Source organism: Stigmatopora nigra, chromosome 1 (genome assembly GCF_051989575.1).
Source record: "Stigmatopora nigra isolate UIUO_SnigA chromosome 1, RoL_Snig_1.1, whole genome shotgun sequence".
Lineage (NCBI taxonomy): Eukaryota > Metazoa > Chordata > Actinopteri > Syngnathiformes > Syngnathidae > Stigmatopora > Stigmatopora nigra.
This window is the reverse complement of record NC_135508.1, coordinates 2,664,384-2,678,590: the sequence shown is the minus strand read 5'-3', so window position 1 is coordinate 2,678,590 and position 14,207 is coordinate 2,664,384. Positions and strand designations below refer to the sequence as shown.

The 14,207-nt window shown below is 33.7% G+C and overlaps 2 protein-coding genes across 15 annotated transcripts in view; both read right to left on the bottom strand.

The window, feature by feature from the left end:
• The window catches only part of prex1 (phosphatidylinositol-3,4,5-trisphosphate-dependent Rac exchange factor 1), a 124,226-nt gene extending 122,502 nt beyond the window's left edge, over positions 1-1,724 (bottom strand). For both annotated transcript variants that reach the window (XM_077712366.1, XM_077712367.1), the window contains exon 1: positions 1,332-1,724. In XM_077712366.1, coding sequence (XP_077568492.1) covers positions 1,332-1,511 — 180 coding nt within the window. In that variant the 5' untranslated portion in view covers positions 1,512-1,724. The remainder of the gene's footprint in view (positions 1-1,331) is intronic.
• A 4,928-nt stretch (positions 1,725-6,652) lies between these two features.
• Positions 6,653-14,207, bottom strand: part of ralgapb (Ral GTPase activating protein non-catalytic subunit beta) — a 36,632-nt gene continuing 29,077 nt past the window's right edge. For all 13 annotated transcript variants that reach the window (XM_077712369.1, XM_077712368.1, XM_077712370.1 and 10 more), the window contains 5 exons: positions 13,273-13,409; positions 13,092-13,200; positions 10,952-11,030; positions 9,540-9,688; positions 6,653-7,851 (listed from right to left, as the gene is read on the bottom strand). In XM_077712369.1, the coding sequence (XP_077568495.1) occupies positions 7,658-7,851; positions 9,540-9,688; positions 10,952-11,030; positions 13,092-13,200; positions 13,273-13,409 (668 nt within the window). In that variant the 3' untranslated portion in view covers positions 6,653-7,657. The remainder of the gene's footprint in view (positions 7,852-9,539; positions 9,689-10,951; positions 11,031-13,091; positions 13,201-13,272; positions 13,410-14,207) is intronic.

The window sequence follows — 14,207 nt, the reverse complement described above, 5'->3', positions numbered from 1 at the left end:
AGGAAGTGCCAGCAACCATGTGACCGAAATGAAGCAAAAAGAGGAAACGCCGTTTGACAAACTGATGTTGAAGTTGTACAACAACGACTGACGTGTGCGTAACAAAAGCAGAACGATGGCCGTCCAATCGCAGGGCACAAGGAGACAAAGGACAACCAATCATAGCTAGGGTTAAGCAATTCAAAGCTTTCAACTAGCTAGCCTAGCATTCATATTTTTTTGGAATGGGTGAGAAAACCACACTACCCGGAGAAAACCCACACAAACCCAGAGAGAACATACAACTCCCCACTTGGGAATCGAACCCTCGACCCCAGAACTGTGAGGCGCACCCGCTAACCACTTGTCAAAACTCAAATAAACATTCAATTTCTGAGCTGTTTATCCTCACAAGGGTCGCAGGGGGTGCTGGAGCCTATCCCAGCTACATTGATAGCCAGCCAATCGCAGAGCACAAGTAAACAAAGGACAACCAATCATAGCTAGGGGCAATTTAGCATATAATTAAGCTAGCATTCATGGTTTTGGGATGTGGGAGGAAACTGGAGTACCCAGAGAAAACCCACACAAGCCCAAAGGGGAGCAATGCAAAGGGACCCACCTGGGATCGACCCTGCGACCCCAAAAATGCGAGGCAGACGCATTAACTGACATGAAAAGATGGCATAAGCATAAAAATAGAACTGTACATTAAAAGAGAAGTAAGCCAACAATGATATACTTTCAGATGGGTGCAATTTGCATGGTTGCAAATCATATTTATGCATAAAAGGAGGTATGTCTCTTTAAAAAAGGGCTTTATTTTGGAAGCGAAAATGACTAAGATTGTTTGTAATGACCACGTTGTAACTTTGCCCATTTTTGTACACCTGGTCAATCAAACAGTAATGGCGTCCGTGTGTTTATTTATGTATTTATTTATATATTTAATTATTTTTTAACAGCATAAACAAAAATAAAACTGCAAGTACGTGTATTTAAAGGCCACTGATGTCATGAAAAATGTAAATAAATAAAAAAAGTTAAACGGAAAGTAGCAGAAAGTGCTTTAATGATGTCCACGCCAAACAAACAAAAACCGTTAAAATTGTTTGAAAATCGACCACCAACACAAACAACGTCAAACAAAGATAAAATTCGCCATTTAAATGTTAATATTAAAAGTACCAAACACAAAAAAACGCGTTTGAATCCAACAAAAAAGACACATGTTGACTATTCGTACTCATAGAACTCGATATACGAATGTAAATATTGTCGATCCGAATTCGGCGTGCTTTTCTGGTGGAATCAAAACCAGTTAAAAAAATATATAAATAAATCATTCTTACCGATTGAAGGAAGAGTAAAGTCCGTACGTAATCCCGTTCGGTGTTTAACATTTCGTTGAGGACGCACAACCGGAGCCGTTGCTGTCTCTCCGACTCCTTGACGGTATGGACGCCGTGAACGGCGGCGTGTAAGGCGGCATGGACGGTGGCGTTCTCCGGGTGCCCGTCGTCCTCCTCCATGCTGGCCGAAAAGAGGTGAAGATTCTTCGGGAAGGGGAGGGAAAGTCGTCACCTGGCTCCCCCGTGGAGCCTCAGTCCATAGCGAAGTGTCCGATCTAAAGTCCCCCGAAGCCAGGCGGAGATGCTCCGCGGACCACGCGTGAAGCTCGAACCGGCACGAGAGGTGAATGAGACTGGGAGGGAAGGGAGGGATTGCTACTCGCAGCTGAGAGACCTGAGGAGGAGGGGGAGCATTGGGGGAGGAAGGTGGAGGAAGGGCCGCTTGACTTTCTGGGGGACTCGACTACCCTCTAGTGGCCACTCAATGATAGGTATTTTTGTAGTATTTTGAAAATATTTATATATTGTAGTATAATTATAATTGGACATCTATAGCTGTAAATGGCACAAAACATCTACTTAAAAGTTGGGATTCATGGAATGAACATATATTTTTTAAATACAAAAATGATAAATATTTTAAAAATATTTATATACTATTGAAACAATAATATTGTATTTTTTATATATTATATAATATTGGAGATCTGTTTTTAAAATGTACTTAAGATAGGATTCATGGAATAGAGGTTTTTTAAAAATATATTTTAAAACAATAATAATATTGCATTTTGAAAATATTTATACATTATAATAATTAATAATTTAGCTGTAAATGGCACAAAAAATCTACTTAAAAGACGGGATTCATGGAATGAATGTATTTTTTATAAATCAAAAATATTTTAAAAATATTTATATACTATTAAAACAATAACAACAATATTATTTTAAAAATATTTATATATTATATAATAATTGGAGATGTTTTTCAAAAATGTACTTAAAAGTTGGGATTCATGGAATGAAGGTATTTTAAAAAATAGAAATATTGTAAAATTATTTATATATTATTAAAATAATAACAACAATAATAATAATTGTATTTAAAAAACATTTATATATACTTACTAAGTTCGTCGGGGGTGCTGAAGCCTACTACAACCCTAGTGAGGATAAAGCGGTTCAAAAAATGAGATGCAAACAATAATAATACTATCGCAGTAAATTATACTTTTAGGAAATAAAAATGTTTTTAAAAAATAATAATATTTTGAAAACATAAATATAATAATAATTGGGCATCTATTGCAGTTAATCACATGCAAAAAATCAACTTAAAAAGCAATCAAAATAAGTTTAAAAGGAATTATTAATATTTGAAAAATATCTAAATATCATAATCATAAGTACTGGACTGAGGTGCAACTCAAAAAACTTCAAAAACGAGTTGAAAGAAACTTAAACGTAAAATTGCAAACTCAATCTGATCATTTATTTATCAAAGCTGCATAAAAAAAGTAATGGCGATGAAAATATCAATAATAGCTTTAATGGATGTATGCTATGTTACATTCGCCACTCTCAAACACAAAAAAAAATCATCCACGACCGCTCTCTCGCCATTTTTTTTTCAACTCTTAAATGCCTTTTTATGGAATATATTTACACTTTATCCTTCATCGCAACTGTACATGGCAAAGACCTTAAATATGGGCGTTCCTCAAAAACGGGTTTCAAAGTTTTGTTTTGTTTTCTCCTTTGGATAAAAGGCATGTGCTCAAAGCACTGTAGAAAAAAGTCAGTCACAAAATCGGGACATATGTTAAAAAGTCAGTTTAGACACGTTTACGTTTTGCTTGGTTAAAGCCTCTTAATCTTCAGCAGGTGTTTTTTTTCTTATAAAGAATGTACCCAAAAAAAATGAAATATTCAGGGAACCCAAAGGGTAAAAAAAAATTGGTGTTGAGTGCATTAATTTTCCAAATCGAAAAAAAAATAATAGAAATTTTGTTATTCCAGGTGTGAGGAAAAAAAATGTGAGTTGTGCATAGGGGTTTGAAAAAAAATTAAATCATAAAAATTAAAAAATAATATAGACAGCAAGGGAACCCAAAGGGTTAAAAAAAGGGTACAGTGAATTAATATTCCAGATTATTGTTTGTTATTCCACCTGTGTGGAAAAAAAATTGTTGTGCATATGGGTTTGAAAAAAAAAAATACATTTAAAAAAATTAAAATTAGAGATTTCCAGGGAACCCAAAGGGTTAAAAAAAATGAAAATAATGTGTTCGGTGAACTAATTTTCCAAATCTAAAAAAAAATAGAATTTTTGTTATTCCAGGTATGAGGAAAAAAAATGTGAGTTGTGCAAAGGGGTTTGAAAAAAAATTAAATAATAAAAATTAAAAAAAAATAGAGACAGCAAGGGAACCCAAAGGGTTAAAAAAAAGGGTACAGTGAATTAATATTCCAGATTATTTTTTGTTATTCCACCTGTGTGGAAAAAAATGTTGTGCATATGGGTTTGAAAAAAATAAATACATTTAAAAAAATTAAAAATAGAGATTTCCAGGGAACCCAAAGGGTTAAAAAAAATGAAAACAATGTGTTCAGTAAATTAATTTTCCAAATATAAAAATATATATATAATTTTTGGTATTCCACTTGTGTGGAAAAAAAATGTTGTGGAAATGAGTTTGAAAAAAAAACCCAATAAAAAATAATAATAATATAGACAGCAAGGGAACCCAAAGGGTTAAAAAAATAAATAAAAATGTGTTCAGTGAATTCATTTTCCCAAAATATATATATTTTTTGTTATTCCACTTGTATGGAAAAAAATGTTGTGCATATGGGTTTGAAAAAAAATAAATAAATACATAAAAAAATTAAAAAGAGAACTTAAAGGGTTAAAAATAAAAACAATGTGTTCAGTGAATTAATTTTCCAAATATAAAAAAATATAAGAATTTTTGTTATGCCACTTGTGTGGAAAAAAATGGGAGTTGTGGATATGGGTTTGAAAAATAAATAAAAATAAAAATATAAAAAATAAGAGAAATCCGGGGAACTCAAAGGGTTAAAAAAAAATAAAAGCAACTTGTTCAGTGAATTAATTTTCCAAATATGAAAAAAATATATATAATTTTTGGTATTCGACTTTTGTGGAAAAAAAATGTGAGTTGTGGAGATGGGTTTGAAAAAAATAAGTTAATTAATTTAAAAAAATAAAAATAGAGATTTCCAGGGAACCCAAAGGGTTAAAAAAAAAATGAAAACAATGTGTTCAGTGAATTCATTTTCCAAATATAAAAAAAAATAAGAATTTTTGTTATGCCACTTGTGTGGAAAAAAATGGGAGTTGTGGATATGGGTTTGAAAAAAATAAAAAAAATATTAAAAAATAGAGAGCCAGGAACGCAGTGTTTAAAAAAATTAAATATAAACGATGTGTTCGGTGCACTAATTTTCCAAATATGAAAAAAATTCGATTTATTGTAATTTCACGTGTGAAAAGAAATGTGAGTTGTGCATATGGGTCTGAAAAAATAAAAATAAAAAATAAATAAAAAATAGACATCCAGGGAACCCAAATGGTTAAAAAAAATAATATAGTGTGGAGTGCATTAACTTTCCAAATATAAAAAAACAAAATTTTTGTTTTTCCATTTGTGTGGAAAAAAAATGTGATTTGTGGATATGGTTTTGAAAAAAATTAAAATCAAAAATATAAAATAAAATGGAGATAGCCAGGGAACCCAAAGGGTTAAAAAAAATAAAAACTGTGTTGAGTGCATTAACTTTCCAAATATAAAAAAAAAAATGAATTTTTGTTATTCTACTTATGTGGAAAAAATGTGAGTTGTGGATATGGGTTTGAAAAAAATAAAATTTAAATAAAAAAAAATTGAGTCAGGGGGAACCCAAAGGGTTAAAAAAATAAAAAGTGATTAATTAATTTGAAGTAAAGTGTTTTTTGACTAATTTTGGAGGTTTATATGCTTCTTTTTGATAAAACATTGATGAGAACTATTATTGTTAATATCGGCCACATAGTTTTAAATGAAAATATTTTCCAATTGGCGTCCTTTGAAATTTTTTGAATCAAAAAGTCCGCCTGCCACCTGGTGTCCGCCAAAAAAATAAACATTAACGTATTCAGTCTCGCATACTTGAAATGAGAAAAGTTTTTATAATAAATAATTGCTTTTATGCTATTTTTTTTGCTGTTGTAGACATCGTCCAAGCACAGTTTTGAAGGAAAATCAGTTTTCAAGAGACGATATTTTTGGAGGCAAAAAAAAGCGCAAACTAAGATTATTTTGGTAGAAAATATTTTTTGGATGGGTTTTGTTTTTGAGCCAGAAAACGTAAATAATCCAAAGGAAACCAAGATGTCCGCCTGTTAAAGGGCATTGCGTAAATAATCGAGCCAAAACAAATTTAATTGGACGTCTAATTCCATTTAAATACAAAGTTGTTCATTTTGATGCAAATAAAACATATTAACTTTGTGAAAATACAATTTGGGATTAGCAGTATTTTGATTTAAAAACGTCATTACAGAAATCAGTCATAAAAAATGTGGGTGTCAAGTCGCCACTGTTTTGGGTGAAAAAAACTAAAGCCATTTTGAGTACAGTCGTACCTCGACATACGAGCGATTTGAGATAGGAGTAAAGTTTTGAGCAAGTATTTATGTTAAGATATGAGACTAATTTTGATATATGAGCAGACAGTGGACATGAGAAGCTGTTCATAAGAACATCATGGACAATGTCTTTCTAGTCCAGTGGTGTCAAACATACGGCCCGCGGGCCGCATCCGGCCCATCTGGTGGTTTGGTACGGCCCGGGGAAGAAAGCTGCATTGTATAAGAAAAATATGAATTAAAATTTGTAGTTCTTGTATTTTCCGCTAGGGGCGCAGTGTTTTAGTACGTGCAGACAACATGAATTGACATTTATTTATGTTTTTATGTTATTCTCTTGTTCATAATATATTGTTCATAATGTAAAAGGACAATTCAGTTAATAAACATTTTGATAATTTACTCATTCTTTGCACTAATTATTAGTATTAGTGACTAATACAGTTTTGAAAAAAGTGGTCTTATTGTTAGTTCTATGTCATTTTGCAATGAGTTTACTGGTCCCGCCCACTTGATCTCAAATAAAGCTGTATTCGGCCCGCAGACCAAAAGTTTGACACCCCTGTTCTAGTCGCAACTCCCTGGTGTAATGTCTCTACGAGTACTGGGCGGAGCATTGCATTTTTTCAGTGTTTTTTCCTGTTAGTCAGTGCCAATGGCGGAGCTTGTTCGCTAATATGAGAGGAGTATATACTACTTCTGGTTGGCAAGTGGTCGTGCGTTATCCTATTGTGACGACTTTTGTGTGCATCATTTTCAGAATATTTTGAAGGGACTACAAAAGCAAACAACCCTCGATAGGTTGCATCTGAAAGTCAGGGTGGAGGCGGGGCTAATAGAGCCAACCCGGGACAAGAAAGGTATCAAAATGTCAATCAAAATTAGAATTAAGTTTAGTGTAAGGTTCGATTAAACTTATTTTTGAGTGTCTGCATCGTAATCAAGTTCATTTAAATTTGTTTATGTTATGTTACGAGCGTGTTGCCATGCAAAAAGTCTCTCTAACTTTAGTATTAAACACATTTCTGTACTATTAAACCACTAGTTATTTATTACTTTATTAATAGATGACCAATTAAAACAAATAAAAACTTTTTTCCAATCCAATATCCTGTTTTTGGTGTTTTTTCCCGATTTTTAGTTCATTCCTATGAGAAAAGTTTTTTGAGTTACGAGTAATTTGACATACGAGCTCCGCCATGGAACGAATTAAGCTCATATCTCGAGGTACCACTGTACAATCATATCAAAAATCCAAGTCCTTTCCCTTCACAGTCTACCCCGTTTCTTTACGAACACTAAAAAGGGTAAAAGATATTTATTTCTTTTTTAATAAAACTTCTACTTCACGCATAGTCATATTTTTTTCTGGCTCAAAGACTAATAATAATAATAATATTGATATTAAGTGTTCTTGCTAATGAATAAAGCGACACAATCAAAGCCGTTCAAAGGATTCATTCGCATATGACCTCGAAAATAAGCCCCTCGCCCCCCAAACCGCTTCACTCTCAGAGTCAAAATCAGTGTTGAGATATGAATTTGTATAAATAACAAAGTGGAACAGTATAAATATAAAGAATCTGTGTGGTCAATGACATATTTGCGTGTTTTAACGTGTGTGTGCATTGCGTGCCAGTGTTAAGACATGAACAGTGAAGGGGGCGTGGCCTTAAAGATGTGGTTTTACCTCCCCGACCTCGTGGAAGAGGGAGGTGTAAAATTCAGGCTCCAGTTGTTTGTTGCGGTAACGTTGTACAATTTCTGTGATTCGTTGCTTTCGTCTCACGTGGGGCGGGTTGTACGAGTCGCTTTCCAGACGTTTTCGGCGGCAGACGTTGATGATGGTTTGGCGGACCAGGAAGCCTAAAAGGAGGATAAAGGTTAAATTTCAGTATTTCAGTATGGTTTGGTTGTGTTGATTTGGGTTTTCAATGAAATTTTAGGTTAGGTGTAAATAGACCTAACATTCAATATGGATATTAATACAGTAATCCCTCGATTATCGCGTTTTCTTTTCTGGAGGACATTTTTGGTTGTTTTTGGTTGTTTTTGCATGTGGTTCAGTTCTGTTGGTTTGGGTTTTCAATGAAATTTGTCAAATTTTAGGTTAATTCAAAATAGACCTAATATTCAATATGGATATTAATACAGTAATCCCTCGATTATCGCGTTTTCTTTTCTGGAGGACATTTTTGGTTGTTTTTGGTTGTTTTCGCATGTGGTTCAGTTCTGTTGGTTTGGGTTTTCAATGAAATTTGTCAAATTTTAGGTTAATTAGAAATAGACCAAATATTCAATATGGATATTAATACAGTAATCCCTCGATTATCGCGTTTTCTTTTCTGGAGGACATTTTTGGTTGTTTTTGGTTGTTTTCGCATGTGGTTCAGTTCTGTTGGTTTGGGTTTTCAATGAAATTTGTCAAATTTTAGGTTAATTAGAAATAGACCAAGTATTCAATATGGATATTAATACAGTAATCCCTCGATTATTGCGTTTTTACTACATAGTAGTTTTTTTTTCTGGAGGATATTTTGGGTTGTTTTTCGTTGTTTTTGCATGCGGGTCTGTTCTGTTGATTTGCGTTTTCAATTGAATTTTAGCTTAATTATAAATAGACCTAACATTCAATATGGATATTAATACAGTAATCCCTCAATTACTGCGTTTTCACTACAATATGTTTTTTTTTCTTCTGGAGGACATTTTTGGTTGTTTTTGGTTGTTTTTGCATGTGGTTCAGTTCTGTTGATTTGGGTTTTCAATTAAATGTGTCCAATGTTAGGTTAGTTAGAAATAGACCAAATATTCAATATGAACATTAATACAGTAATCCCTCGATTATCGCGTTTTCCCCTACATTGCGTTTTTTCTTTTTCTGGAGGACATTTTTGTTTGTTTTTACATGCGGTTCAGTTCTGTTGATTTGCGTTTTCAATTAAATGTGTCCAATGTTAGGTTAATTAGAAATAGACCAAATATTCAATATGGACATTAATACAGCAATACCTCGATAATCGTGTTTTCACTACATTGCGTTTTTTTTTTTCTGGAGAAAATTTTTGGTTGTTAATTGCATTTATTTTTTTGCAAGTTTATATAAATTTCAGCATTCCTTCTGGTATGTACAGTTCTGACAATCTGGATTAGAGCCGAAATGGGTAAAATGGGATAGATTTAAAAAATAAATTAGAAATAAATTTCCACACAAAAGTTGTTATACGGCTTACACAATTTGAAATGATCAAAAAAAACATAGAAAATACGGGAAAAACGTATAAATTGAAAGATATGTAAATTCCAATTGAACCACTTGCCAAGTCATGCGCAGATATAAGTTTCTAAAAAACTAAGGTAAAAAACTAATGTTTTTGGGACCTTTATAAACTGACCTGATACGAAGAAAACGTAGTGTCATTTAAAGCCCCACTTGGCAACTTTGCGGTAATCCATCGCCTCCATACAGTTGGTTACAATGATAACCACACACACTATATAATATAACTAACTCTATTTATGGTATACGATTGTAATGACAAATTGCCACCTACCTAGCGCTCTACGGCTGACCACCATGCCGTCCACTAGGGGGATAACCATGCTAAATTTGCCCACGGCGCCATGCAGTCGGATTCGGAAGAGACCCGTCCTCAGAGGGTGGATGAATATCAAAGGAACGTCCTTCTCAAGTAATCCCGATCTGAAGCAACAAGATTTTTTCTTTTTTAAATATGTAGCAGTGATAAAGCATATGTAGTCATTCTCACTCTATTATTTTTTCCATAGAAAATACACATCGAGAACAATACAGTTTTACAAAGCATGGAAAGCAGCGTTGTAAAAGTTACGCTAGCTACTGGCTAGCTGGTAGTTAGCTAGCTGGTACTTGGCTAGCTGGTACTTGGCTAGCTGGTACGTGGCTAGCTGGTACGTGGCTAGCTGGTGCTTGGCTAGCTGGTGCTTGGCTAGCTGGTGCTTGGCTAGCTGGTGCTTGGCTAGCTGGTACTTGGCTAGCTGGTACTTGGCTAGCTGGTACTTGGCTAGCTGGTACTTGGCTAGCTGGTACTTGGCTAGCTGGTACTTGGCTAGCTGGTACTTAGCTACAATTTGCAAATGGATTGTGGCCGCCTGGACAAACGTATAAAATTCAGCATTTTCGATGACTCACTTGGACAATTGTTCAATTCGGAAACAGAAAATGAGAATTTTGATGGATTTGTGGGCGATGATGACATGACTACATTTTAAAATGGCTAAATAAAGTACAACCAAACCCAGTTTTGCTTTCGTTGCCTTTTTAAAAACTTGTTTTCAGCGTGTGGGTGTAGCGTGTTTGTTTAGGTTGGTGTATGTTTTGCCATGCCTGGTTGTGTCTATAAAAACGGTGCGTCCTTTTTGTGTGTAAAATACAGAAATAGCACTCGTTATTGACACTGCGGCTAAAAATATGATGCGCCGGATGGTCATGAAAATACAGTACTGCTCTACTTATGAAAAGTTCAAGTTATGTTTTTCATGTTTTGTTTTCTAAGTACAGGTACGACTATGTAAGCCAAAAAAATCTTAACATAACAATTGGAACTTCCAAATTTATCGCCATAAAAAACGCCATGTTGGTTATTTCTGATTAGCCAGACCGCTAACAAAAACCTAAATAAGCGCAAATAATACATCTGCGTCATTCTTTAACAAGTAAATTTTACGCAAAGGCATTTTTTTATTGAATACGTCTGGTTATCAGTCTGGAGCACAACTCAGCCAAAAATTCCTTTTTTCTCAGCGAGCCATTGCACGTTTCAAGTTCTGTTTTGTGTTAAAAGTGTCAGCAACACTTTGATTTATTCCACCAGCCCACAAAATGTGCACATGTTTGCTGGCACCCAAGTTTGACTTTGGCATTCAATCAAAGCCGAGAAAGATCCACGTAAACAATATTGATTTAAACAGTAGTGTGTTAAAGTACCTGCAAGAAGTACTGTTGCTCATACTTGCTTCTAAACCTGTACTGGTTTCTCCAAGAAGATCAGACAGTGGGAAGTTTTCTAAAAACACAAAAAAAATCTTTAAAAAAAATCAATTTTACAATAACAGGAACCATTTCTAAGTAATTACAGTAATACCTCGTTTTTCGCAGGTAAGAGGTTTCAAGACCTGCCGCAATAAGCGAATATTTTTCATGTATTTTTCATATTTCTGGAGTTTACCCAGACTAGTAACGCAAACTCCGAGACTCTTGAAAACCTCCCTCAACTGCGGAAATCCCCCAAAAATGTTGTTCCATCTGCTGCCCTCTACAGGTCTCATAAAGTACAGACAAATAGGCTTAAGGACAATTTTTTTTCCCACATTCATCAGGACTGTAAACTTGCAGTAGCACGACACACAATCCCTTCTGTGTAATACCGTGCTTCTCAAATAGTGGGGCGCGCCCCCCTGGGGGGGGCGTGGTGCGATACCTAGGGGGGGGGGTCGTGTAACCCTGGGGAACAGGATTTTATTTGGCCGTACTAGTATAAAGTGTAATTGCGCATCCACTACAGTAGTTGGCAGTGGCGCTCTCATTTATTTTTTATTTCAGGCATTGATGCACTTAAAATCTTTTCTGTTGCAGACTTAAAAAAAGATTTAATAAAGGGATTCTTTGTAAGTTTGACTATATTTCTTTCTTTTTTTTCCTTCTCTTTAATGTTAATAAGGATAACATGTTGTACTTATAACAATTTGATAAAATGATTTGATTTATAGTCACGGTGGGAAGTGGGGGGGGGGGAGAATAGTTTTCTTCTTGCTAGGAGGGGGGGTGGCTAACAGAAAATGATTGAGAAGCACTGGTGTAATAACTTCGGGTGAGGTAACATGAAAAGACGTTGGGCGGTAGTCTGCCTCCTACTGGCTGACTGAAGGTAAGTGAACCACTAGGGCAGTGCTTCTCAATTATTTTCTGTTAGGCCCCCCCTAGCAAGAAATTTTTTTTTCGTAATATTGTAATATTGTACCAATATTGGAGAATTATAAGTTTGATTAAAATTGTTCTTGGTTATTATTCTATTTTTTTTTTACATTTTATATCAATGTATATTGTAATATTATATCAATATTGGAGGAAGATAAGTTTGATTAAAATTGTCCTTGGTTATTATTATTTTTTTTTTACATTTTATATGATTGTATATTGTAATATTATACCAATATTGGAGAAAGATAAGTTTGATTAAAATAGGTCCTTGGTTACTATTATTATTTTTTTTACATTTTATATGATTGTATATTGTAATATTATATCAATATTGGAGAAAGATAAGTTTGATTAAAATTGTCCTTGGTTATTATTATTTTTTTTTACATTTTATATGATTGTATATTGTAATATTATATCAATATTGGAGAAAGATAAGTTTGATTAAAATTGTTCTTGGTTATTATTCTATTTTTTCACATTTTATATCAATGTATATTGTAATATTATATCAATATTGGAGAATTATAAGTTTGATTAAAATTGTCCTTGGTTATTATTACGTTTTGTTTTACATTTTATATCAATGTATATTGTAATATTATACCAATATTGGAGAAAGATAAGTTTGATTAAAATTGTCCTTGGTTAGTATTATTATTTTTTTTTTACATTTTATATGATTGTATATTGTAATATTATACCAATATTGGAGAAAGATAAGTTTGATTAAAATTGTTCCTTGTTTTTTTTTTTTTTACATTTTATATCAATGTATATTGTAATATTATATCAATATTGGATAAAGATAAGTTTGATTAAAATTGTCCAAGATTTTTATTTTTTTTCACATTTTATATCAATGTATATTGTAATATTATATCAATAATGGATAAAGATAAGTTTGATTAAAATTGTCCAAGATTTTTATTTTTTTCACATTTTATATCAATGTATATTGTAATATTATACCAATATTGGAGAAAAAAAATCCAAAAATGGGACAAGGCTACTCCTGAAATTTCCTATACATCAATCCTCAATGTATGAATGAATCCCTGTTCGACAATATGCAAAGTACTGAGGTATTACTGTACTCTAAATGTTTAGTTTAACAGTACATACAAATCAATAAAAGCATATTTACCAATATCATCGAAGCGTTCCACCCAAACAACAAATACTTTTGTCTCCGGTCCCAAAGGTGGAAAAGACTTCCCGCTTGAAGACCGTTTGGTCTTCATCAAAGGACTCAACTACACAAAACCACAAAAAAACACAAATTAAAAATGTCCTGTCAACATAGTCTTCTATACATTTAGCTTTACCTTTTTTGCAGATTCCAGGTTGTCAGAATGATTAGGAAACAACTCCAGTGTGAGATTGGGTTGTTTTAGGATGCTGGGCATGAGATCCATGTTGCTATCGGCCTCTAGTGTAGAGTCACTATGGATTGAGGACTCCTCTATAATATGAAGCAGAAATACACTTTTAGAATCTTCCTGTTCACTTTCATAGGCATTACAGTGTTCCCTCACTACTTCGCGGTTCAGCTACCGTGGACTCGGAGCTTCGCAGATTTTTTGGGGGAAAAAAAATACAAATATTACATTGAAACAACATATTTTACAGTTTTTTTGTTATAACATGAATTTCACTCTCTCTACCCGTATTCTATATGGTGTACTGTATACAGGGGGTAAAATAATTAAATAATAATCATCATTTTTTTTTGGAATTAAATTCAATTTAAGCATTTTTGAAGGGGAATCCCTACTTGGCGGAAATTCACTTAACGCGGGTGGTCCCGGTCCCCATTAACCGCAATAACCGAGGGAACACTGTACTTATAAACTATGACCTAAAAACTGACATCAATGGACTGAACCAAGTACCGTAATTTTTCGCAAATTAACCGCACTCGCGTATAAGCCGCACCCTTAAAACTACCTTAAAATCGTTGAATTTGACAATTTCACTCGTATAAGCCGCCTGCCGATTCACAATTTTACCGTATTTTTTTGCATATTAGCTGCTCTCGCGTATAAGTCGCACCCTTAAAATTGCCATAAAATTGCTGAATTTGACAATTTCTCTCGTATAAGCCGCCCCCCCGATTCACGATTTTATCGTATTTTTTTCGCATATTAGCCGCACTCGTGTATAAGTCGCACCCTTAAAATTGCCTTAAAATCGTTGAATTTGACAATTTCTCTCGTATAAGCCGCCCCCTGATTCACAATTTTACCATATTTTTTGCATA